The following is a 26,394-nucleotide window of genomic DNA, read 5'->3' on the forward strand; positions in this document are numbered from 1 at the left end:
ATAAAAGCCAGCAGTCCACCAGGCACTAAACAGGGCAGTTTCAACTCTTTGGCCTTGTCCATGTGGAGACACAGAAGCAAATGTTTGGTTAGAAAAAGAAAATGTTGTGAAATTCTTAACCACAAAAACTCTAAAAAGGCTTCCCAGGTCACTCACTGAAAAGGGAGGGGTTACTCTTCTTAGGGGGGGCAGAGGAGGTGGAGAGCAGCGGGCCAGGTGTCTCAGCCCCAGGGCACCTGGGGAGCAGCCGGGAAGGTTTAACTCCCAATGGGGATTCGGATGCAGCTGCTCTGGGGTGTCACCCATGTCGGCAGCAGGTTTACAGCTGCCGTGCGACCAGGGACCAGAATCAGCGTTTGGGGAAAGCAGGTGGCCTCAGAGCCACACGTGGTGTCTGGAGTTTAGACACTGTGGGCAGCACGGACCGTGTAGTCAGTGTGTTACAAACGGCTTCGTTCAAGGCACAGCCACCTCGAGCTCCGGACGCGGCCGGGTGGACTGCATCAAAATGTAAAGCCTATTAAAGCTTTTGTTCTTTTTTTGCATGTAACTAGGGACCTCAGGCCACACGGCCCTCTGCTCCCATCTGCCCCTTCAGTCTGATTTCTAGAATTTCAGAGCTGAAGGGAGACGGGCAGATACCGTGCAACTGAGGGGTAACTTAGAGATAAGACACAGCTGCCCCATTTTTCAGATAATACCAAGAGTTTCTGTTCATTGATTGTGTGAGATATTTTGCGAAACACATCAGATATATTTGTGAAGGAATGGGTAGTATGTACATAGGAATGTATATACGTGTGTGCATGTATATTAGGGAAACTAAAGCTGGGGGGGAACAGGTAATCATAGTTATCATTTATTGAATGTATAAAATACATTGCTAAGCAGGTTACACACAAAGATATTTGTGAGTGTTTTGTGTGTGTATGCACACAGTATTTATATCTACAACTCTGTGTGGGTAAGAGAAATCGAAACTCAAGGCAGACAGGATTAAGATCATAGCTCCTCTTCAAGGGCAGAGGTAGGACCCTGGTCTCCAAGTTCAGTTTCCTTCCCACCAGCCTAGTCTGCAACATCGTTTCACTGTGAGTGGCAGGGGCGTCCCAGGGGAATCATAGCCCTAACCCTTAACTACAACCGCATCCCCTCAGAGGGGACCTAAAGTCCCCAGACCTTTAGGTCAAGTTCCAGTTACGCGTTGGATTGCGTTCCCCGAAAACAGATGTTGAAGTCCTCACCTCTGACCCCAGTCCCTGTAACTGTGACCTTTTTAAAAAAGAGAACCTTTGCAAATGCCATCAAGTGCAGGCGAGGTCATACTGGATGGGGACGGGTGCTAACCCAGTGACAAGTGTGCTTACAACAAGAGGGGGGACACCATGTGGTGACAGAGATGGGGCGCTACACCTGCAAGTCAGGGACACCAAGCGCCACCAGCTACCAGCGGAAGTCAGGGAGAAGCAAGGCCAGGTGTCCCCCTCCAGGTGTCAGAGGGAGCCTGGCCCTGCCGACACCTTGGTCGCGGGCGTCTGACCTCCAGAGCTGTGAGACCGTGTGTCCCTGTTGTCCTAGGCCCTCCGGTGTGTGGCACTTCCTTACAGGAGCCTGGGAAGTCCTCCTAGTGACTTGTCAGGTTGAGAAGTGCAAGCCGCAGAACGCCAGGCATGAAAAGCTGAAAATCAAAGTGTACTGTCAACTCTGGAAAGGCGGAGATACCATTTTTAAAAAGAGAGAAAAGGCATTTCACTAATGAGGCACTGCCTCCCAGGACCCTGTGGGCTGCAGCGGCTGCTGGGTGTCTGAGAAGGGAGTCTCGCTCCCTTCGGGGCGCCTTTCCCTGAGATCACAGCATCGGGACTCAGTGGAGACGGCTTCCGTGACACCCATGCTAATGAGTTCACGAGTGGAGCTGGGTGTCAGGAGACTCGGGATCCTCCCGGAAGCCTGAAAAAAGCAGCCAACCTGTGGTTCTGGCAACGCTACAGGCAGGCGAGGCTGGCAGGGACGACACCTGAGGCAAGAGAGGGGTTAAATTCTGGCAGCACGGTGCCTGGTGTGGACAGGAGGTTACAGTCCGGGTTCTGAGGGCGTTTTCCAGGATGACAGTGTCAGACAGAAAACGGCTTTAAATGTTTCCTCTCCTGAACAATGAACAGCCCCGATTTGATGGGCCCCTTCACTGTGCCGTGGCCTGCCCCAACACAGACACGTTTAACCCTTGCAAAACTGCATGAATGCTATGTGCGTCCACTTAAAAGCAGGCAAAGGAGGCTCAGAGAGGGCGAGTCACTTTCCCGAGGTCACACAGCAGCAAAGAGGCGGTCCTAGGATTTCCACTCAAGCCCAACAAACCCCCAGAACATTATCACCCCACCTCATCACTGCAGCCCCATCTTCTGGCGAAGTTCTGGCGCTTTACTGTTGGCCAAGATCTTCTACCAACAAGCTCACCAGACAGAGGAAGCAAACTGTGTGAGCTCTGGTCATCCACAGCTTCTGTTCAGAGCTGCTCGCTCACGGCCGTGGCTTCGTCCAGCTGGGACTCAAAGCGATGCCTTTCACTCCTAGTCCAAGCCACTTCAAGTACAGACAGTCAGGCATCAGCGGGGGAAGGAGTCCGGGACTCGTGGTCAGACACACTCCCAGCTCTGCTGGGTGACTTTGAGCAAGGAACTTGCCCTCTCTGAGCCTCAGAGCTCTCCTCTGAGGGCTGAAAAGGAACTAATACTCCCTACCAGGCAGGCCTATTGGAGGCAAATTACTTGGTCATTTACTAGCACTTCCTACATGCAGGCACAGGGCCCAGGCAGAGGTTCCCAAACTTTCTCATCTCAAGGTACCTTTGGTGTCTCAGGAATTTTTTCATCCATTCCTTAGGCCAAAATACCCAACAATTCTATTTATTAAGTAGTTCAACCTAAACACCTTGGTAAGTAGCTCTGTCTGGATAACTTAGTAGCTGTTTGAGAAAGTAACACACGTAACTGGAAAGAAAGGTTGTATTTTCATCTCATTCTTTGACAACTACAGTTACTGCTGCAGGGAACTGTACATCCGTGGGCCCCATGGAAGTCCTCAGACTTCAGCACCAGGCTGGCCGCTGCCTCTTTCAGCCCCTCTGTCTCCTGGATTTGCCACCGTTCTTGCCTTTTAGCACTGCAGCCACGGAACACCCAGATTTGCACTGTGCTAGCACCCCAGGGTTCCTTGGTACACAGTTTGGGAACTGCAGTTGTAGGCCCTGCAAATACAGCAATGTACAAACAGACATGATCGGGTCCTCATGGAGGCTGGGGTCTATTGGAGATGATGGGAGGAAAACCAAATCTATGAGTGAAATAACAATGGGTAAGTGTCACCTCCTCCAGGAAGGCCTTCCTGACTGCCTATACTAGGTCACATTTCTCTCCTCTGAATTCCCATGGCACCTATAGTTACCATGGTCACAGAAACTGCTGTAACCTATTGAAAGGATCTGTTTATATGTTTAGAGAAGCAGACACATAACTCACTTGCTTTGATTGTATCCTATTAATTCTCCCATCCCTGGGGCCCAGTGTTACTATTACTGTTGTTATTGTTAGCAAAACTAATATGGCCTTTATTACACCTTGTGGCTTCCTGGCACCTTCCCTTCCTTGCCGGTGGCATGCGAAATGAGTCCTCAGGCTCCCGTCCAGAACACACAAGCCACGCTCCCAGAGTAGTGAGGGGAGGACGGATGCAGTGAGGGTGTTATGGATGGCTCTCTGGGGAAGCACTTGGCGATTCCCCAGGAGGCCCTGGCAGAGCCCATGTGGCCAGACAGTGACCTGAGTCAAAGCTCCCATTGATGAGCGGTCCCCAGGGTCCTTGCCTCGGCCAGCATGCCAGCTCTGGCTGGGTGTCTATATTCATCTAGAAATCCCTGTCTCTGAGAAAGCAGGAGCTCAGGGGAAGCCCTGATAACTCGGGGGCTTTGAGCATGAGAAGGGCCCTTCATTACAGCAGAATCATTAAAAGCCCCGACTGGAAATCCAGCAGGTCTGGGTGTGCAGCCAGCTCTGCCACTTGCCAGCTGCGTGGCTTTGCGGGAGCTGGTTCCTCATCAAAAAGACCAAGAAAACGATCGTGCCGACCATAGATATAAAAGCTCATAACAATGTGTCTGGCCTATAGCAAGTGCTCCATTAACACTGTTTGCTAATTACCACTCATGGGATATATTGCAAAACAACTCTAGCAATAAGTAGTGAACCTGCCCTGGCCTGTAGCTCCGCTGGTTAGAGCCTCGTCCCACTACTCCAGGGTTGTGGGTTTGATCCCTGGTCAGGGCACATACAAGAAGCAACCACTGAATGCATTGGGTGGACGGACAGCAAATGGATGTTTCTCTCTCTCTCTCTAAAATCAGTAATTAAAAAAAGTAACTAGCAAACCTGATTTTGAGCATTTTGCTCAAATGTGCTCCAAAAATGCATGTTTTCTTCTTATAGTTAAAGATGGGGGGGGGGGATAGAAATGAAGGGAGGTTTGTGGCCACGTCTCTGAACCACCAGGCTAGCTCACCGCATTCCTGGGAGAGAATGTGGGTGAGGGGCCACATGAATTTGCAACCGGAATTGTTCAAACCTCAGGCCAGTGTTTCTCTGCCAGGAGGGGCGATCTTGCTCCCCAGGAGACACTCGTGAAGGCCAATTTCCAGAGACATTTTTGGCTGTCCCAGGAGTGAGCAAGGGGTGCTGCTGGCATCTGCTGAGCAGGGACCAGGGGGGCTGCTCCACACCCCACAAGGCACAGGACAGTCCCGACCATGGAGAATTCCCCGGCCCAAAATCTCAATGAAGTCCAGGTTGAGAAAACCTACCGTAGATGATTAGTTTTCAAAGTGCGGGACATCCTCAGAGCGGAACTGTCATGGTCAGCCGTGTCTCAGCGAGGACAGAGCCCTGGTTCGGCCCATTTACTCCACTGGTGGGAAAATGCAGTCCGGGGATTCACCCAAGGTCACAGGGCAGATTCAGGCCTCCAGTTTCAAATTCTAGTCACTTTTCACGTCATTCTCCTGCCATGTTCCGGGCACTGAAGATAAACACAACCGCTTCCAAAGAAAGCTGGTTTCTGCCAGGGGAGAAATCCACGTGAAAGTCTTCTGAGACTTTTACTGGGGGTTGGATCAAAGGTGACCTGACTCACCTTACAGAGAATCCTGAGCTCGAACCACAGCACAGCTACTTCCTTCTGGAGGGGGCGCCTTTCACAAGTGGCCTTGCCCTGAGCCTCAGTGTTCTCATCTGTAAAATGGCTGCAGGGTGTGGTGGTGAAGAGTGGGCTTGGACCACCTGGCTCTGAAGCCTCTCTCTCCCACTAACTCGTTCAGATTGCCCAGCCATTTTGCACTTTGTCTGCCCAGATGCCCATGGGGTGGTGATAATACTGCCCTGGGTTGTTGGGATAATTATATGAGATCGTAGATGTAAAACTCCAAGTACTGCCTGATGCACAGGGTGCCCTCAGTAAATACTGGCCAGTCCGGTCATTAGTGTTACTACCTTTAAGGATTTGGGGAAGGACTGGAAATAATATATACAAATCATCAGGTATAAAATGATTGTTGGAATATTTGGGGAATTAATTAAATTATGAATGTTTTTGTGGTTCTGAGCCCCAAACCCTCTGGCCCTAAAGCTCTGTCTGAACTTTACAATCATCTGGGGAACTTCAAGAGCATGTTCTGGGGAACCAATCAAAGTGCCTTGGGAGCGAGGCACAGGACTGACGGGGTCGGGGGGGGAACCTGGGGGTTGCGACCAGGGGAGAACAGGTGTGCACGACGCCCCTCACCTTCCTGAACTTGCTGGCAGCGCCTCGCTTTGCCTCCAGATCTAGGAATTTACTCCTTGTCATTTTCTATCTCCCTAGTGCCAGGGCAGTTCTCGGCACAGATTGGCATCCAGAAAATATTTGTGGAATACATGGACGTTAAGTTGCATGACAGCAGGGGCCATGTCTGCGTAACTTGTTCACCATTGTATGTCCAGGCCCAGAGCAGTGCCTGGCACATAGAAGGCGCTCGAAAAATGTACTCACTTCTCAGTTAATTTACGAAAGGAAATTCCAGGAAAGGTCGTGGGAAAATTCTTCTGAGTAACTATTGCCACCTGCTGGCCACTTCCCTACATTGCAGGTAATATACGGCCATAAGGGTCCCTTACTTCTCCACCCACCCAGAAGAGTGGGAAGCAGCAGCCAATCAGATCAGCATCTCATCCCGCCCCCTCCCACCCTACCTCCACAGTGCCCCTTCCCACCGGGACCGGTCAGGTGGGGTTTTCCTGTGCTTCCCGGTCACAGCCGTTCCTGGACTGGGTCACCATCACCAGACATCCCTTCTCTCTCCCTCTAGACTGAGTTCCGGGCAAACAGAAACCACACCTTCCCAGCTCATCACACCGTGCACAAGCCCGGCACAGAGGGGCCGGGCAGTGTCTGCTGGACCAGAGATAAATAAGCAGATAAATGAGCGGGTTCTAGACTCCGGGAATCATAAACTACAAAGTGTGGTGCTTCGGGCTGCCTTCCCCAAGGAGTGTTATTCACACCACGGTGGTACCCGCGTGGCTTGCTTGAGACAGTGCCCAGGTTAAATTTTTGGTGTTTTGTTAAGAAAAATGAAAACTGACCTTTGAAATCTGTGATTATCGAAATATTATTTAGGGCGAGGCTACGTTGTGTAGCACTATTTAAGTGGAAAAGCAAGCCAACAGGAATAAAAAATATTAAGAAACAGTAGTACACTTGGTATGATAAGACGACAGGAATTGTAAAGGCCACGCAAGTGACCGGTGTCCACTGGGAGCTCACTCTGTGCTGCCCCCTCAACATGCCTCAGCTCATTTAACCCCCGTACCAGCCCTATGAGAGAACCCATTTTACTGATGAGGAAGCTGAGGCTCAGAGAAGTCAATATTTTGCCCACAGAGGTTACTTATGACGCTCTTACTGGATATCTTGACGTTAGTTATGATGTTCCTACCATATACCAGGCCCTGAGCTTCAAGCAAACCCTAACAGGCTCATTTCCAGTAAGGGAAACTAATAGTAAATGATTAAATATAATACCGTGTATGCAGTGCTGGGGTGGGGAAAGAACTGGAAAGACCAGTGACTGATTAGGGATAGTGATTGAATCAGGGAAGGCTTCCTGGAGGTGGAGAAATGGAAACTGAGTGTTGAAGGACAAGACTGAATGCAGCCTTGGAGGGCAGGTAAGGTGTAATGTCAGAAGCAGAAGGGATACTCCATAAGTTAACGCCACCATCCCTCATTTATAGAGTGTTCAGGACATGCCGAGAGCATTTTGCACCATTCTCTTATTTGACCTTCCAGTAATAGTAGTACCTGTGAGCTAGGTACTGCTGTTGTTCCCATTTTACTGATGAGGAAACTGAGGCTCAGAGAGTCTGTGGCCCTTGCTGGAGGTGAGTAGCGGATACAAGATGTGAACCCATATTCCACAGCCCAGTGCATCCTACCGTGCCCGCGTGGAAGCCACACCCAGAGGTAGGGGAGAGAAAGGTGCGTTTGAGGAATGGGAAACAGTTCCACGGGAGGCGGCGATGGAGACGGAGAATGTTGCCGAGTGGCCGCAGCCAGATCCTGCAGGCTCTGAGTGGGAATCCACAGAGGTTCGCGCCACCTCATCAGAGCTCCTTTTGGCTTGCGTTTCAGCGGAAGAGTCTTTGGCATGTGACAACCCAGGGTTACCAGAAAACGGGTACCAAATCCTGTACAAGCGACTGTACCTGCCAGGAGAGTCCCTCACCTTCATGTGCTACGAGGGCTTTGAGCTCATGGGCGAAGTGACCATTCGGTGCATCCTGGGACAGCCGTCCCACTGGAACGGGCCCCTGCCTGTGTGCAAAGGTAACGGAACCCCCTCGAAACACGGGGACTGGCGCACCTGGACATGTCAGGACTGGGCTGCAGGGGTTCTGAATCTGTTCCAAAAAGCCGAGCTACTGCATTTCTTTAAATCTAAGAGACCACCATTATTCTCTGCACCACTGAGTAAGAAAAAAATTACTGACCATTAAACTACAACACAATCCCTTCTCCTTGCTTAGCATTTTTATTTCAACTTGCTAAAAGAGCTCTTTCCAGCCTAGGTTTTTATCATAAAAGAGAGCCATTCTGCTTTTGACTCACCTTGACAGCGTGGCTGGGATGTCTCCTGTCCCCTGCACCCCCTTCTCACAGCCACTCGGTCCCCAAGGACTGAGAGAAACAGAGCACTGGGTAAACTGAGAACGTAGGAGAAATGAACTCAAATGCTTTTTGGTGTCACGTGATCTGGGAAATTATTTAATATTAAAACCAATTTAAGTTTGGTTTAATTAAAACAGACATGTCTATAAAGTTATTAACGTGTCTGGCGTAGGGGGACAGGGTCCGAAGTGGCCTCGCCGTCATGGGCCTGCGTCCCAGAGAACTGGGTGTGGTCCCTGCAGAGGCTCCTGGGTGCTCACAGCCCCCATGGGTGCTGTCTCCCTGCCTGCGGAGCCCTCTCAGGCTCGCACCTCCCTGCTCTTTGGGTTGAGGTCAAAGGCCTTTATTTGAGATGGTGGGAGGGGCTTTGAGGTTCACAGCAGTTAATCAATCAGTTAACTAGTGTTCTGACTGATTTTGTTTTGATGAAAAACAAAAACTGGTTTTGTTTTCATTCCATTGTAACAATGAACATCAGAGGCACTAATTCCGAAGTCTTGGTATTAGGCAGGGCAGGAGTGCACCTGGGTCCCTGGGGGGCCACCCTCCCCCTGCCGTAATGCAATCTTCTTACCTAAACTTTTACCCCAAGGTGCTGCTTCCTCGAAACCCGTCTGTGTGGGCACATTTCTGTGCTCAGGTACCACGATAACTTTGGTGCCGAAGCAGGAGGGGCCGGTCCCCATCAGTGTGAACTTCCGGAGGGGTTTTACGGGGAAATGAGTGAACTCCAGAGAGCTCTAGTTTGCAGGAATGAAGGAGCAAAAACAGTTTTACAGGGAATATAAATCTCAGCCAAGTAAGTATGGAATAAAAGTGAAATCAGAACGGCTTACATAAATGTGTTTGAAAGCAGGAAGAAGGTTCTACCTCTGGCCGGATTTGGGGTTTGGGATTTCGTCTTGGCCCTCACCATGCATCAGCCTTTGTTCTGCATGAAAACACTAGAAAGACCGGCACTCTGTAGTTAAGAGCAGGTGCTAGAGAAAGTCAAGCAGCCCAGGTTTAAATCCTGCTTCTGTCTCCCAGAAGCTGTGTGATGTCAGAGAAGTCCCTTCACTTTGCTGATCCTCTGTTTGCTCATCTGTGAAACGGGCTTGATAATAGGATCCACCTAACAAGATTGTTGTGAGGGTTAAATGAACAAGTGCATATAAAGCTTTTGGCCTGAAGCCTGCCATATAGCAAGTGTTCAGTAATTATTCATTATGACTCTTGTTGCCTTTGTCTCCTTCACATCTGTCTTTTCTTCTCTCAGGAACTTGGGAAGAAAAGCATCCAGGAATTTTCACTAATTTCAGTAGCCCACAATAAAGAAAACATGACCCTAACTTCAGCCAAGTGCAGTACAGGGCTTCTGCTCCTGTTCTTTTTGGCTTCGTTACATTCACTTGACATTGACCAGTGCTTTCTTTGTCTCTTTCAGTTAATCAAGACAGCTTTGAACACGCTTTAGAAGGTGAGTTCCATCATGAAAAATCCAATTAATCAGACTAATAGCGACAAACAAGCGCAGGCCCCAAACTCTCCCAGTCCGTGGGCTTACAAAAAATAAACAAAAAAATCTTCCTTCGCCCTGCTGAAGATAATTTCAAAACAAACGGCCTTGTAGAGAAAAATGACCAAATTGACAACATTCAGTCCTAGCTATGACCCGAAAGGCATTTGGCGCCAGCGCTGTCTGCGAGACGAGGAATGTGAGAGTCCCTCTCTGTGGCCAAGGCATCGCCCGATCATAAAGCTTTTCAGCCACGTGGTCCTCTGCAGGGAAATCAAATCCAGCGGTGCCTCGCCTCCTATGCTGAGCATCCTGGTTTCGGAAGGAAAAGTCAGCCCCAGGAGATGGTCTATTTTTTACTTGGTCTTCTTCTTCCCCAACATATCTGTCCCTGTACCCTCTTCTCTGTTCTCCTTTTGTTAGGAATTTTCCAGTAAGATTCGTTAACGTGCAACAGATGCCGAAAACTCTCCAGGACTTGTTTTGGGTTTCATGTCGTGGTTCCTTCCCCTTTCAACTTCTCTGATAACTAAAACATTCTGTATTTTTTTAAAGACTTTATTTATTTATTTTTAGAGAGAAGGGAAGGGAGGGAGAAAGAGGGAAAGAAACATCAATGTGTGGTTGCCTCTTGCACACCCCCAACTGGGGACCTGGCCTGCAACCTAGGCATGTGCCCTGACTGGCCATTGAACCAGTGAACCCTTTGGTTCACAGGCTCATGCTCAGTTCACTGAGCCACCCCAGTCAGGGCTGTATTTTCTATAACTCCCTTAGGTGATACAAAACCACTCACCAGGCTATGGCGCCAGAAAAACATAAACATATATGGTTTGGTTTTGTTTAAAGTTGTAACGCATTAAGCAGCTTTCATTATTATCTTTGGAGCCATTTAACTTTCTGGCAATCAGCAGTTCACTCAGAATCTGGGGCTGTGCAATGATATGGCTTTAGTCACTGTTCCTTATAACAGATGACATTTTAATCTGAGCAGACAGGGCCGGGGATGTGTTAGTAGTCACTTCACTGGACATCACATGACATTTGTGTTTTGGGGACATCCCTTTTCTGCCTCTTGCCAGCCAGTGAACCCTGAGAATGTCCCAAAGGTTTGGGGTTGCTCAGAGACGGTAGTGCCCTTGTGATGTTTGGTGCTCACTCGTGTATTGTAGGCATTAGGGTCACCTTCGCAGACCCCGTAAGTGGTAGCTAATGAATTATTGATTGCCAAGCAGCTGAGCTCTGTAGACATGGTGGGGAGAATGGCAAAGGGAACCCTGAAGGCTCAAAGAGATGAGGGGTCCCCTTGGAGGCATGCTGGGAAAACACCCTGGCCCCCACAACAGCCGTCGTAGCTCCTGTGATTTTCGTTAACGTTGGAAGGGCGCAGGAGGCTCCAGGTGAGGCTGAAGGAATTGCAACCATGGCCTCTGAGAGTCAAAATTGGGTCTTCACAGCTGGGGTACCGTCGGGAGGTGCGGTGCTGAGACCTGCCCCAGTTGCCCAGTGCCCCCTCCTGGAGGGGCTGATGGGGCAGCTCTGGTTGGGACCCGGGTGGGACCCACCCATCTGGGTACAACAAGCTTCCTTCTCTCCACTCCATGGAATGTGAAGCCAATCTGCCTTCCCCATCAGCACATTTGGGATTTCTCTGAGTCTTCCCTTGTATTAGAGTTGAACCAGATTTCACCTGTACCCCCCACCCGCCCCCCAAAATGGGCCCAAACAGCATAATTCTCAGTAGACCCAGTGACTGCCCCACTCAAAGATGGGTCTGGACTCGGTTGCAGGGAACCAGCACCGGCTCCTCTAGTCTCTACCTCCTTCCCCCTCAGAGACGGTTCTCCAATGGCGAAGGCTCAGGGACATCAGTTCTTTGAGTGGGTGCGGGACCGGGAGGGTGGGTGCTCACCTGGGAGCCAGGTACCCGGGTGGGCTGAGTGTAGGTGATGTGAAGGCCTCACCGGCTTGTGTGTTTAGTAGCAGAAGCGGCAGCTGAGACGTCGCTGGAGGGGGGCAACATGGCACTGGCCATCTTCATCCCCGTCCTCATCATCTCCTTGCTGCTGGGAGGAGCCTACATTTACATCACCAGGTAGGGGCCTGTGGCGGGGGGGGGCTGCCATCCACTCAACCAGCAGTGTACCAGGGGCTGGGCATTGCACCTCCCTGCACCTCAACGTCTCCACCTGTAGCTGGAGGGCAGGAGCATGTGTGACTGAGGGGATGATGTGATTCAACTCAATTAGAGGTAAATGTTTCTACTGGAGACCTGCTGACCCCCCACGGCAAGGGGGCTGAGCATGCAGCTGCCAGTAAGACAGACTCTATCCCTGACCTCAAGGAGCTGTGGTTCAGTGGGAGAGAGAGACGTTTCACGTCACCAGTCCTACCAGCCCATTCATTCACTCGCTCATCCATTCACCTGACCCACAACTCTATGTGGACAATCCAATGTGCACCAGACATTGTCCCAGGTGTCTGGGGGTCATAGAACTTGACTTAAGTGAAGAAGGGAGATATTTAACATGGCTAGAACGGCCACTAATTCATTCAAAGTCACAATCATTAAGCACTTACTATGTGCGGGGCAGTTTTCTGGACTCTAGGGGCATCGTGGTGGGGGCGGGGGGGAACTGAAGGAAATCTTTGCCCATGTGGGGCCCAGGTTCTGATAGGGGAAATAGACACTAGTCCACCAGAAACATGGGTAGTACATTAGAAGGCAATAAGCGCAGGGAGGAAAAGAAAACCAGGAAGGGAGAAAAAGGGGACCCGGATAGGGGCCGTGGCTTCACCTTAAACGGAGCAGGTAGAGGGGTCACCACGGAGAAATGACATTTGAGTAAGGACTTGAAAACAATGCAAAGATAAGCCATGCAACTACCTGGGTTCTCTGCCTGGGATAAGAGAATACCAGGCAGAGAACCAGCATGTGCAAAGGCCCTGGGGCAGGTGTTTGCCACATATAAATCATCTCCGCCTGCGTGGAGCTCCCAGTCTAGTAGGGGGAGAGTGGACATCCACAAATTCTAATCCACACTGGGACAAACACAGTGAAGGAAAGAGGGTGGTACCCGAGGGACCACCTTTAAATCGGTGCTCAGGCAGGGCCGCTCTGAGGCAACGCAGTTATCAGCAGATACTGTGAATGCTCTTTAGTGTTGTTGCTCTTTGCATCAAAGAAGGATTTGAATCGCTTTGCAGGCGGAAACAAATTAAGCCCCGCCCCCTCCGCAGTCAGGGGAGGTACTAAGGCTTCAGTTATCACTGACGGGGTTGGAAGTTGAAAGCAATTACGATTTCAGCTTTTACTCCGCTCGGATTCTCACCCCCAAGGAGCTGTTTCCACACATTCTCCTTGTCGTCTGCAGAGTTGCTGGTGCTCCGAAGGCGGCACTATCTCCCTCAGGCGGCGACTTTTCAACCCGTGCGCCGCAAGAATTGTTAAAACTTGCAGCACCTGACTGGTCCGCCAGGGGCACTGACCTCTGTTCCCTCGGACTTTCGAATTAAAAAATGACAACAGCCAGCACAATATCCTCCAGCGTGAATGCCCTGTCTTGAACCATACATATACAGGTCATTTAACAGAGCAGCCATCCTATTGGTCCCGTCAGATAATAAGGTTGCATCTGATTGGTTAATTCTTGGTACCAGAACCCCTTACACACAAGTAGAGGCACCTGACTTTTTCAGAAGTCAGTCTGGAGCAAAAAGAGTAGGTAATAACCATTTTTGAAAAATCAATAAAAAATTATACCTATTTGGGGGGGTCAGATTGGCCAAAAATATGGTTCTTGGTGGTCTGCAGAATGTTGGTGATTAGTTTATGCGTGCCCTGAGACGGAGAAAGTTGAAAATCGCTGCCTCGGGGTGTTGTAAGGTGTCTCCCAGTCCGGGAGAAGTAAGTTCTCTCTCCTTTTTCCTCTGCTCCAGGTGTCGCTATTACTCCAGCCTCCGCCTGCCTCTGATGTACTCCCACCCTTACAGCCAGATCACCGTGGAAACCGAGTTTGACAACCCCATTTATGAGACGGGGGTGAGTTGGTCTCCCCTCCCTCCCCGGTGCCTCCCTCTTTGTCTGCACTGAATTCGCTGACACCAAAACGAAAGTGTCGTTTCCTTTTGCTCATGCGGCCACTGGCAGAGGGGTGTGGCCAGTGGTCCTGTCTCACCCCCACCATGACCCTCATTCCGCCAACTGCTGAGAGAGCCCCGTGCTCTGTGCAAGCCAATGACAAGCCTATAACGCTGCTCCCTCCTGGCAGAAGGGTCACAGGGAGAAGGGGCTGCACCAGATACCCTTGGAGAGATGGCTGAGATGGGTCAGAGCCCGCTGGTGGCCTGGTGGCTTCAGGCAACACTCCCACACATCTTACTGAGTGCCACACCTTCATGAATGGCAGTGAGCACCATCCCTGCACCTTTGAATGGCAGGCCCAGTGTTGGGTGCCAGGGACACAGCCATGAACCCAATACACACAATCCAGCCATTAATGAACTTAGAGTCTTGCAAAGGTGCCAGATGTCAATAATAGCAACAATAATAAAATGGGCCATGGGCTGGGCATCTTAAATGCACGATCTCCTTGAATCCTTGCAGCTCCCTGTGGTAGATTCTGTGGTCACCTCTGCTTGACTCATGAGGATAACGAGGTTCAGGGAAAGGAAAACGTGACCTGGCTGAGGTGGCACACCCCCGGAAGGCAAGACCTGGAGCCAGGATGCAAACTCTACCTGGTGCCGTTAGTCACTACGCTATCCTGCCTCCCTTCAACCTCAGACGCTCAAATATGCCCATGAATAGTTTGATGGCAACAAGTGATTATTCTTTAGGACTACAAAAGAAAGTAGGGTGCTACGAGAGTATATGATGGCGGACTCTTACTGTAGAAGTGACGGGGGAAGGCATCAATGATACAGGGATGTAAAGCTAAGTCTTGTAAGGTGGGTAGAGCTTAGGTGGGGGTTACGGAAGATGCCAGGGGAAGGGACATCCCAGGCAATGGCCCAGAGGCTCATGGGAGGAACCAGAGGCTTGGTCATGACTTTGCAAAACCACGACCCTTCGAACTCACTGTGTAATCATCTCCCCATATTCGGGGAGCATGAACTTGACTTGTTCATTGTCCCTACTAAGGTTCCCTCACCACCACTACCACCCCTTCCTCTGACCTCCTGTGTTAGTTGTTGACTGATGTGTGGCAATTTTATTGCAAGTTTAGGAGCCTAAAATCACACACATTTATTCTCTCATAGATTCTGTAGGTCGGGAGTCCAGGCACAGCTTAGCCGGGTCTCCACTTCTGGGCTCACAAGGGCTGTGGTCTCATCTGAGGCTTCACTGGGGAAGCCTCCACTTTCAAGTTCACGTGGTCATCCACAGCCTTTAGCTCCTTGAAGGATGCCGGACCAAGGGCCTCAGTTTCTTGCAGGCAATAATCTAGTGGCCACCCTTGGTTCCTTTCCACGTAGTCTTCTCCATAAAGCAGCTCACATCACGGCACCTTCTTCACAGCCACCAAGAAAGAAAGAAGTGGTGGAAAGCAGGGGAAGGGATGTGTCAAAGAACATGAATGAATGACCCATGAACATGGACAAGGGTGTGGGAATAGACTGTGAGAGCAGGGGGTGGGCTGGATGGAGGAAGACAAAGGGGAAAAACGTGGGGACAACTATAATAGAATCAACAAGAATAAAACATAAAAGTAAAAAAAGAGAGTGTACCCTTGCAAGACGGAACGCACAAACCTATGTAATACAAAACAAAGAAGTGGCCTCCTGGGACCTTTACGCTGTATTCTCTTGGCTAGAGGCCAATCGCAGGTCCTTCCCACATGTAAGGGGAGGGGGTCACACAAGAGAGCAGACGCCAGGAGGTGGAGATCGCAGGACCACTTCAGAGACTGCGCTCCATGCTCCCATACGCCGTACAGCACACACCTGACTGCGTGTCTCTGTGGGCCCAGCAGGAACTATAGACTTCTATTAAAGCGTGTCCTGTGGCACAGCCTTCTAGGGCACAGCCCGAGACTTCTTACACCTCCCTGCTCCTCTGCCCTGGGGCCTGGAGAATGTTACACACGCCCCCTCACTAGGAGGGAAAGTGAACTAGTTGCTACCCGTATATTGTAGTCATTTTAGATATGACACGGGTAAGAAGAACCCATGTTGTTTTGCATTCCATGTAGCTTTTCTCCAAATCCTTGAAGAAGGTCAAGCGGATGAAAAATAGCACTTTAGAAACCAGACCTTGTTAATACTTATGAGCATAGTATATCAGTTACCTAGAGCTCGAATCATGCTGTGTAACAAACACTCCCCGAACTCAGTGGCTCCAAGCCACTCATTAATCTGCTCTCCAGTCAGTGGGGTGGTGTTTTCAGTCAGTGGCAGCTGAGTGGCAGCCCTGGTTCGCCTGTGCTCGCCCACACACCTGGGGTTGGCTAGTCGTTGGCTGGGGGACTCAGCTCTGTTCTGCATGTGCCTGATCTCTCCCCCTCTGCTGGGACTAAAGGCTACCATGTCATGCTCTGCTCCAGGAGGACAAGAGAAGGGCAGGGCACAGGCAGAAACACACAAGCACTTTTCAAACCCCCCTTGTGACCGGGTTCCTTCTAACCCATTGGCCAAAGCAAGTCAGGGTCAGAGCGGAAGTCACTGCAAATGACAAGGCCAAGGTGGGGGGCCTGGGAAGGGATGAAGCACTGGGACCACCCATGTGTCACTGCGCCACACAAGGCTTTGCTCGATCTCCACTTCTCCCCCTTGCAGGAAACCAGAGAGTATGAAGTTTCCATTTAAAGAGAGTGGCACTTGAGAAGGGAACTCACCAGACACGAACTCAACCACAACCTCCTCAAGAAACTCATCCAGAGAGCAGACGGCATTTGATGGAAAAAACCCCAGCGTGTCGGCTGTCTTTTCTTTAGACTCTCTATTGAAGACTTCCTGTTTTCTTCTTCGCTGTATTTATTATATTTGAAACTGAGATGGGTGTGGTTGGATGTACTGCAGCTGCAGCCGGGTCCGTGTCACGACCTCAGTGGTTGCTGAAGGCAGGTGGACGACTGCACAGCAGCCAGCTCCGCAGCAGAGGGGGAGAGAAAAGGCAGAACCAGGTTGAGTTTCTCCATCAGCCCTGCCGTTCCGTGGCTGCCTCCAATTGCATGTGTCTTTGCGATCCACGCCCCTGGTGTTTTTAGTACAAATCAAAGCCCCCAGATTAGGTTGGGAACAAGCATCTTTTTTGTTGGATTAACGTGTGGATGCTTAACCAGGTCTGCTCTCGAACAAGCCCCGCGTTCCCCCTTCCAATCTCCCCGCCTCTGAAAGGTCTTGCCACATCCGCTCCCGCCCACGGTCCTTCTGAAGGCAGCAAAGATGTTATATAAACCTTCCCTTTGACCACCCCGGCCTCACTGGATGCTGGCAAAATGAGAAAATGTTTTCTTTCTAGAAGACTGATCTATGACAAAGAAGTTTTTTCAGAGTGGATGAGCCAAGGGGAACAATGGTTGAGGGAACCCAGTTAATAAAATGTTTCCCTTTGACACTCCTTCAACGCTGAAGGGGCAGGTCGCTTATTCTACAAGTGCCAGAATCCTTCCCCTTGTTCAGCAAGGCGGCCCTGGGATACTAGATCCGCTGCCTTAGGAGGCAGCGGCAGCTTCGTCCACAGTTATAAGGGTTTGTGCTGGAGGGAAGGTGCCCTGTCCTGAAATCGGTGGCGGGAGGTTGGGGGGCGGGGGGGGCGGTGAGCTCTGTTTTTCTCCTGGGGTGCCGGAACGCCCGACCCCTTGAAATAGGGGAGACCCAAGGGCACTGTTTCTCTGCACTGTGTAACTTCGGACTGTATTTGCAATCAAGTCCTGCAGGGGGAAGGGAGGGGCCTATGAGAAGAAAACTATGCCCCCCACCCTTCCCACCCCTCCCCTCCTCGGAAGCTCCGCCCAGACATCTGAAGGTGACCTGCATGCCCAGAAGCAGAAGCTGCTGGGGTTAACACCACACAGGAGCCCACACCATACGGCTCAAACCCCCAGGAGGAGAGAAGGAGGAATTTCAGGCAGAAGGGAATTCTTAGGACCCGATTAACCACGTGCACACCCCTATACCTCGTCCGCGTCATGTCCTCCCGGCTCTGTGGGACTAGTGAGAGTGCAACTATCAAGGAAGAGTCTTTCTAACTACAGGTATTGTTAAAAAGCAGGCGGCGAGGATGCGTGGAAGGAAAAGTGCGTGCAAGGCAGATTCACCTCCCTGGACTGTCAGTCACCTCCCTAGTGACAGCAGGTGGCCCAGAGCAGCGCACTGGTTCCGGGATTTTGGAGACTTCTTCGGCTCCCACCCACGCTCTCCAGAATTGTTTTCAACCAGCTGGCTTTCAAACAAGACATTTCTGGCTGCCATGCCGTTGGTAGCTTGTTTAGGGAACACCTAGAACGGCATGGGGGTAGTTGGCTTTGCACACGCGCACACGCACACACATGCCTTTCTCCTAACAAGGAGCCGGGACCTCACTGAGTCTTGGAAATCTGAGGCTGGCATATTTTCCTTCTGCCAGAAAAGGTCACGCTCCCCAAGGCATGCATAAGGCAAGCGATAATGAAAGGCCGCGTTTGCAGCTGCCCAGGGCCCACCCCGTTTGCTGAAATTACCGGGAGAAGAAGCATTGCAGACCATTAGTGAGTGATAATCACATCTGGAGAAAGACCAACAATGCAAACGACATCATCAGTTTTTGTTTTGCTTTTTTTTAAGGCAGGATCCCATCTTTGCTTTTACTTCCGCTTAATGATTCTAACCCTGACCCTGGGGCACCTGGAAAGAACGCTATTCGTGATTCTTAATTGTAGAACATACCATGGTTCTGTGAAAACTAAACATTTGCCTTTCATAAAGACTGACAAAATGTAAAACCCTTCTTCTAACCTCGTCCCCCAAAACTGGCCAGGCCATGGCCCAGGAATTCTTACTGGATTTTGGATGGAGAGAAAGGGTGTTGATTTCTTTCCCCAGGATGCCCGTGTGTTAGTTCCGTGTTAGCAGCGCAGCACCTGTAACCATATTTTAAAAGTTCATTTTAACCTAAAGATGGATCATGCTTGACAACGTACCGTGTGGTTGAAAAGACAGGTCGTTGTCTCATTTTTCTTTTCGAACGTGTATTTGTAACAAGTAAAGGTAAAGAAATCATCGTAATTGTGCCAAAAAAAAAATGTACCGGGCATCTCACGGCAGTTCCTACACATCTGTTTTTATAAGGCCGATATTAAAACCCATTGGGATGAAATATTTTTGAACAGGATACAATCTTGAGAAACTCGAGAACAGACTGGACCCTCCTACAAGCCACTCTTCGTTTATCAAACAGCGGGGAAATATGTTTACAGAGATTTCGAGCTTCGGAGAACGCATGTGACGGTGTGTATCACATGCTCACCTACGGAAGCTGGATCTGTGAGCCGGCACCCTGTACTTTAAAAACACACACACTCCACTCTCTTCAGCTTGGAGCTCATTCTTTTGCTATTGGGGGGGGGGGGGGGGGTGTAGAATTACTTAGCCAACACAACTCTTCGGGTCGCTCTTTGATGTCCATCTTTACTTAGTTCCACAGACATGCTTTAAATATGATCTTGTGAAGTCCGCTCCTTGGAGAGCCCACGGAACTTCAGGCTGACAGCTTTAGAAACTGCCAAACGGCCCTGCCAGAAGCAGAGTGATCACATCTTCGGGATGGTTGTGTAAGCAGAAGTTGACTTGGCAACCAGATGGGTAAATTTAGACAGAGCATGAGCTTTGGGCAAAAAAAAAAAAAAATGACCTTTCTGGGGGGTAAGTCCAAAGAGCGTGACCTTCCTGTGCCCTGAGAGGTGGTGGTGGGTCATGGGGGTTCAGCACCCCCAAAGGCAGGCTTTCTCCTGGGATGTTTTCATTTTCACTTTGCCCCCAAACAGAATACAAAGCAAAACCAACTTTCTAAGCTAGAATAATGAAATTAAGTCATTTTCCACTTTGTATATATTGATGCTAATAAAACAGATGAAAAAGAGTCAATCTATGGGGTTTTTGTGACAAATTCTGCAGCATGGCATCGGGATTGGGTGGGGTGGGGGGGCGGTTTCCAGCTCATGGGGGATGACTGCTGAAATTTTGAATGCCTAGGCAGGACTGCCACTTTGAGTCTAGTTCTGGGAACATCTGGGGGAATATTCAAGACAAGACAAGTTCACGGCCATCATCAGACATACCGTTACCCTCCCTCCCTGTCTTAGCCCAGGCTGTCATGACAACACACTGTAGACAGAGTGGCTTAACCAGCGGACACATTTCTCACAGTTCTGGAGGCTGAGGAGTCCAAAGTCAGGGTGGTGGTGAGCAATTCAGTTGCTGGTGTGAGCTCTCTCCCTGGCTGGTCCTCACAGGTCAGAGAGGGACAAAAAGATCTCTCCTTCCTCCTCCTTCCTCTTCCTACTTCTCTTCCTCCTCCTTTTCCTCCTCCTCCTCCTCCCTTTCTCTTCTTCTCCTCCTTCCCCTCCTCCTCCTCCTTCTCCTCTCTCCGTTAAGACTCTGCCCAAGATTTACCAATCCTTTGTACTAAAAGACAACATGAGATAGGAAAAGTAGTTTCTATGCAAATTTCATGGCTTAAAGATTTTAAAGACCTCGTTTTCATTGCCTTACATTATCAGTGTGTTTTTGTTTGCACTAAACTAAGAAATTAGTTTTATCCTAAACTATGCTCTTATTACTACCATTTGCAATATAGCTGCCTGGCACATAGCAGGCACTCTGAAGCATTTGGTGAAGGAATGAACTGCAAAGAAGCCGTAAGTATTTGCGTGGTCAGCGCCACGAGGGTGCTGGGTCCCTTTCCACCACCAGATGGCGTCATGAGCACGGTTTGCTCAGAGGCCTTCCTAATCCTAAGGAAAGTCAGGCCTCACTTGCTCACAAGGGTTATTTTCACTGAGCAAAGTCACCGGATGAAAGGAGTTGTTTCTGATACAGCAGAGTTCTATTTGGAGAATTCGCGGGTGCCCTTCCTTCACTCCTGCCAGAAACAGAGAAACCGACATATTGTCACCCCATCCTTGCCCACGAAAGGGACCCAGGTCTAGCGTGTTCCCAGGCCACAGCCGGTTCGCCTTGGATCAGGGCTCCTAGAGTGTCGCTCTCTGACTCCAGTGCCATCAACAAGGACTTTACAGGACTTTACTGAAGTCCTCTCCAGGGGACCGAGTGGGAGGCTATCATAGGCACGGTGCCCAGGGAAACATCTTGAAAATCTGCAGTAGCCACTTCTGTCCCCAAGAGTCTCACATTCCTGGGGTCCTGCTCCAGTCTCCCTCCCTCCCCAGACTCTGGCCCTCTCCTGGTGACAGAGCTGTGGCCCCTGCTCACTACCCCCACCGCTACCCCAACCTCTTGCTTTCTTCCACACAGAGTTAACAAATTTAGAGAGTAAAAATAAAGGACACCCAGTTAAATTTGAAAATCAGATTTTTTTTTTAAAGCATAAAGCTTCAGTGTCAGTTCTGACTTTTGGGTACCTTGACTACAGCCACGTGGTGTGGCCCATGATTCTATGATTAGTTCTATGATGGTCACGTGACCCCAGCTGGGCCAATGGGAAAGTGCAATATTTGGGACATATTTATGCTAAAAATTATTCATCCTTTATTTGAAATTTTATCTACCACCCCTGCCTCCTCCTTCTGGAGAAGCAATGTCTGCCCCTCCCACTCAGTCTGCAGCCTCTGGGGGAGGGTAGTAGGTGCCTGGTCCCCAAAGAGCTTGGTTTAAGGCTTTGCTGTCATTGTTCTGGTACTCTTTTTTAAAGATACATTTTATTTGTTGTGCTATTACAGCTGTCCCATTTTTTTCTCCCCTTTACTCCTCTCTGCCCTGCACCCCCTCCCACCAGCATCCCCCCACCTTAGTTCATGTCCATGGGTTGTACATACAAGTTCTCTGGCTTCTCCATTTCCCACACTGTTCTTAACCTCCCCCTGTCTATTCTGTACCTACCATCTATGCTTCTTATTCCCTGTACTTTGTGCCTCATTCTCCCCACTCCATCTCCCTGCTGATAACCCTCCAGGTGATCTCCATTTCTGTGATTCTGTTCCTGTTCTAGCTGTTTGCTTCATCTGTTTTTGTTTTTGTTTTAGGTTCAGTTGTTGGTAGTTGTGAGTTTGTTGTCATTCTATTGTTCATATTTTGAACATCTTTTTCTTCTTAGATAAATCCTTTTAACATTTCATATAATAAGGGATTGGTGATGATGAACTCCTTTAACTTGACCTTATCTGGGAAGTACTTTATCTGCCCTTCTATTCTAAGTGATAGCTCTGCTGGATAGAGTCATCTTGGATGTAGGTCTTTGCTTTTCATGACTTCAAATACTTCCTTCCAGCCCCTTCTTGACTACAAGGTTTCTTTTGAGAAATCAGCTGATAGTCTTATGGGAACTCCTTTGTAGGTAACTGTCTCCTTTTCTCTTGCTGCTTTTAAGATTCTTTCCTTATGTTTAATCTGGGGTAATGTAATTATGATGTGCCTTGGTGTGGGCTCCCTTGGGGCCAACTTCTTTGGGACTCTCTGAGCTTCCTGGACTTCTTGGAAGCCTATTTCCTTTGCCACATTGGGGAAGTTCTCCTTAATTATTTTTTCAAATAAATTTTCAATTTCTTGCTCTTCCTCTTCTCCTTCTGGCACCCCTATGATTTGGATGTTGGAACGTTTAAAGTTGTTCCAGAGGCTCCTAAGCCTCTCCTCATTTTTTTTTTGGATGGCCAAACTGGTTTATTAATTTTTTAATGTAAACATTTTTTATTGCTTATGCTGTTACAGTTGTTCTACTCTCCCCCTTCATTCCCCTCCACCCTACCCCCCGTCCCCACCATTACCCCCCCTTTAGTTTATGACCATGTGTCTCAAGTCCTTTAGATTCTATATTTCCCATGCTATTCTTGCCCCCCCATCTATTTTCTATCTACTGTCTATGCTACTTATTTTCTGTACCTTCTCCCCCCTTCTCCTCCTCCCACTCCCCTGTTGCTAACCCTCCTTGAGATCTTCATTTCTATGTTTCCACTCCTGATCTAGCTGTCCTTTTAGTTTGCTTTTGTTTTAGGTGTGGTTGTTAATACCTGTGAGTTTGTTGTCCTTTCACTGTTCATGTTTCTTTAACTTCTTTTTCTTAGATAAGTCCCTTTAACATTTCATATAATAAGGGCTTGGTGATGATGAACTCCTTGAATTTGATCTTATCTGAGAAGTACTTTATCTGTCCTTCCATTCTAAATGAAAGTTTTGCTGGATAGAGCAATCTTGGTTGTAGGTCTTTAGATTTCATGACTTGGAATACCTCTTTCCAGCCCCTTCTTGCCTGTAAGGTCTCTTTTGAGAAATCCGCTGAAAGTCTGATGGGGACTCCTTTGTAGGTGACTGTCCCCTTAGCTCTTGCTGCTTCTAGGATTCTCTCCTTCATTTTAATTTTGGCTAATGTAATGATGATGTGCCTTGGTGTGTTCCTTCTTGGGTCCAACTTCTTTGGGACTCTCTGAGCTTCCTGGACTTCCTGAAAGTCTATTTCCTTTGCCAGATTGGGGAAATTCTCCTTTATTATTTGTTCAAATAAGTTTTCCACTGGTGGCTGTGCCTTTCCCCCCTTCTGGTACCCCTATAATTCAGATGTTGGAGCGTTTAAAGATGTCCTGGAGGTTCCTAAGACTCTCCTCATTTCTTTGAATTCTTGCTTCTTGACTCTTTTCTGTTTGGCCATTATTTGCTTTCTTCTGGTCCACTCCATTGATTTGAGTCCCAGTTTCCTTTTCATTGCTATTGGTTTCCTGTGCAATTCCATTCATTTCAATTAGTTTCACCTTCATATGTTTGTCTAATTTGTGGCTATAATCAACCAGTTCTGTGAGGATCCTGATCACCAGTGTTTTAAACTGTGCGTCTGAGAGTTTTGCTATTTCTTCATCACTTAGATTTATAGGCTCTGGGGCTTTGAGATCTTCTTGAGCCATTTTTTGGTCTGTTTGCATCCTTTAAGTGTGAGGAGCGAAGCCTTGAACTCCCAGGTCGCCGGGTTGTGACGCCGGGTTGTGACGCTGTGTGTGGGGGCGTGGTCAGAGCGGGGGAAATGGCGACCCCCTCTGCTGTTTCTCACAACTGGGTGAGGAGCGGAGGCTTAGGTGGTTCACCTGGGCCAGGCCACTGAGAGTCGCTGGGTTATGACGCTGTATGTGGAGGCGGGGTCAGAGCAGGGAAATGGCGGGGCCCTCCCAGCCGCTTGCCGCAGGGACCGCTGGGTCCAATCTCCCACTCCCTCACTTGTCTATCCGCGCACAAATGCGCGACCAGAGTCAACCCGCAGCCCTGCTCCCTCGCTGTTTCCCCTGCGGTCGCTCGCTCGGTCGCTCACTAGGTCCAACCCTGCGCCTGGATTCCGCACGCCTGAGTCCGTCCGACCGAGACCTCCTGTGCAACCCCGCTCCACCAGCTGCTGGTTTCGCCCCTTACAGGTCAGGCTGAAGAATTTGTTGTTATCAAACTTCTGAAAAGTTCAATTTTCTGTGTTCTGACTGTGTTTTCTGTTGCTAATATTTAGTTGTCTCTAAACTTGGTTGTGTGAGAAGGTACGGCTTCTCCACCTATGCCTCCATCTTGGCGGAAGTCCTCTCATTTTTTTTGAATTCTTGTTTCTTCATTCTGTTTTGGGTAAAAGTTTATTTCTTCCTTTTGCTCCAAATTGTTGATTTGAGTCCTGGTTTCCTTCCTTTCACTGCTGGTTTCCTGTGTATTTTGCTTTATTTCACTTTGCATAGCCTTCACGTCTTCCTCTATTTTGCAATCATACTCAACCATTTTTGTGAGCATTCTGATTACCAGCGATGGGTTGGCTATCTCTTCATCACTTAGTTCTATTTTTGGAGCTTTGATCTGTTCTTTCATTTGGAATATGGGGTTTTTTTTGTTTTTTGTTTTTTTGTCTCAGCAGATGTGTTACATAGTAAAGGGTGGAGCCTTAGGTATTTGCCAGGGTGGGGCAACCAACTTCACTGCGTTGTGGTGCTGTATGTGGGGGAGGATCCGAGAGGGAACAGTGCTGCTTGCTCAGCTCTCCTCGAACTTTCAGTCACTTCCCCCGCTACCTACAAGCAAATTGGGCCCTTCTTGTGTTAATTCCCAGGTGGGTGGGTCTGTGTACATTCTAGGACCCTGTGGGTTTCTCCAATGAACTCTCCTGTGAGCCTGGGAGTTTCTCCTGCTGCCTCAACTCCCACAGCTTTTTACAGTCAGAGGCTTTGAGGCTTTATTTCCTTGCACTGGAACCCTGGGTTGCATGGTCTGTCTCACTCCCAAGTTGTTCCTCCCAGTTTATCTGTGCACGAATGTGGGAGAGCCTGCTCTGTCAGCCACTGCCTTGCCCTCCTGGTCCTCTCTGCCCACTGCCCATCTTTACCCCTCCTACCGGTCTGGATGAATGCTTCTTCTTTAACTCCTTGGTTGTGGGACTCCCATACAGTTTGATTTTCTGGCAGTTCTGGTTCATTTTTGTTTTTAAATGTGCTGTTCTTCTTTTGGTTGTACGAGGAGGCAAAGTGTATCTACCTATGCATCCATCTTGTCCAGAAGTCCTCATTGTCCTGATACTCTCAATAATTTTGAAACAAGGGGCCTTGTGTTTTCGTTTGGCCCCACCAATTATGCGCTCGGTTCTAGCTGTGGGTATTGCACAGGGTCGTCCCAGCGTCATGTCCTATGGAAAAAACACTGAGGGCCTAGGAGAGGGGTCTCTGGGACAGAAACTGATGAAAAGGAAAGCGGAACAAACAGGCGTGGACTCTTTGCTAACTTGGAGGGAAAATGTGGGACCGAGAGAAATGGTGAAGGGCAAGGCACCGGGGCATCCTGACTAATAGCATCCCTCCCTCCTCCTTCCTCCCTTCCACTCAGCTTTTCTCTCCTTTTTCCTTCTTCTCCTTGCTTTCTGTCTCTTTTCTCTTCAAGTTTCCTGACTCTCTTTGGTTCCCCTGCCCCCGTTTTCTAAGATCTTGCTTTTCATTCTCTTTAAGTCAACAACTACTTGATCCCTACTTCGAGATTCTGGGCACGATCCTCAGCTTCTCTCTCTTCCTCCTGGTCACCTTTTCCCTCCGAAGGTTTGTTTCAGTTCTGCTGGAGGGGGTGGGGGTGGCAGTGTATTTTATTTCTCAGCCTTCCTTTTCTATTTCCATCTTCTCCCTCTCCTCCTGATCTTTATTGCCCCTCTCTCTGATTCCTTTTGTTTGTTTCCTTCTTCCTGTTTCTCTTTGTCTCTCTCTCTCTCTCCCTCCCTGTCTCTCTGCATCCCACCACCCACGTGGGGGGCCACATCACCTCAGCACCAGCTCCCTCTCCCAGGGACCCAATTACCATTCTGCTCCCGCCACAGGCTGTCTTAAAACCTGCCACTCACATTCCTCAGCTTGATTTCACCTGTGTCCACCTCTGTTTAAAGACACATCTTTGACCTCTGCGATTCCAACAGAAAGAGTGTAGTACAACCTCAGGGAACAGCAGCACCTGGAACAAGTACCTCATTCCTATGGCTTTAGGTTCTGAAAGATGCACAGCCC

The 26,394-nt window shown here is 49.3% G+C and overlaps 1 protein-coding gene across 2 annotated transcripts in view; it reads left to right on the forward strand.

Moving 5' to 3' along the window:
• The window catches only part of SEZ6L (seizure related 6 homolog like), a 166,527-nt gene extending 149,053 nt beyond the window's left edge, over positions 1-17,474 (forward strand). The window contains exons 13-17 of one of the 2 annotated variants that reach the window (XM_053669851.1): positions 7,717-7,911; positions 9,680-9,712; positions 11,732-11,846; positions 13,691-13,793; positions 16,529-17,474. In XM_053669851.1, the coding sequence (XP_053525826.1) occupies positions 7,717-7,911; positions 9,680-9,712; positions 11,732-11,846; positions 13,691-13,793; positions 16,529-16,558 (476 nt within the window). In that variant the 3' untranslated portion in view covers positions 16,559-17,474. The remainder of the gene's footprint in view (positions 1-7,716; positions 7,912-9,679; positions 9,713-11,731; positions 11,847-13,690; positions 13,794-16,528) is intronic. The other variant, XM_053669852.1, reaches the window with a different exon arrangement.
• The last annotated feature ends 8,920 nt before the right edge of the window (positions 17,475-26,394 follow it).

This window comes from Artibeus jamaicensis, unplaced genomic scaffold (genome assembly GCF_021234435.1).
Source record: "Artibeus jamaicensis isolate MK-2021 breed Jamaican fruit bat unplaced genomic scaffold, CSHL_Jam_final contig_525, whole genome shotgun sequence".
In the NCBI taxonomy this organism is placed as follows: Eukaryota; Metazoa; Chordata; class Mammalia; order Chiroptera; family Phyllostomidae; genus Artibeus; species Artibeus jamaicensis.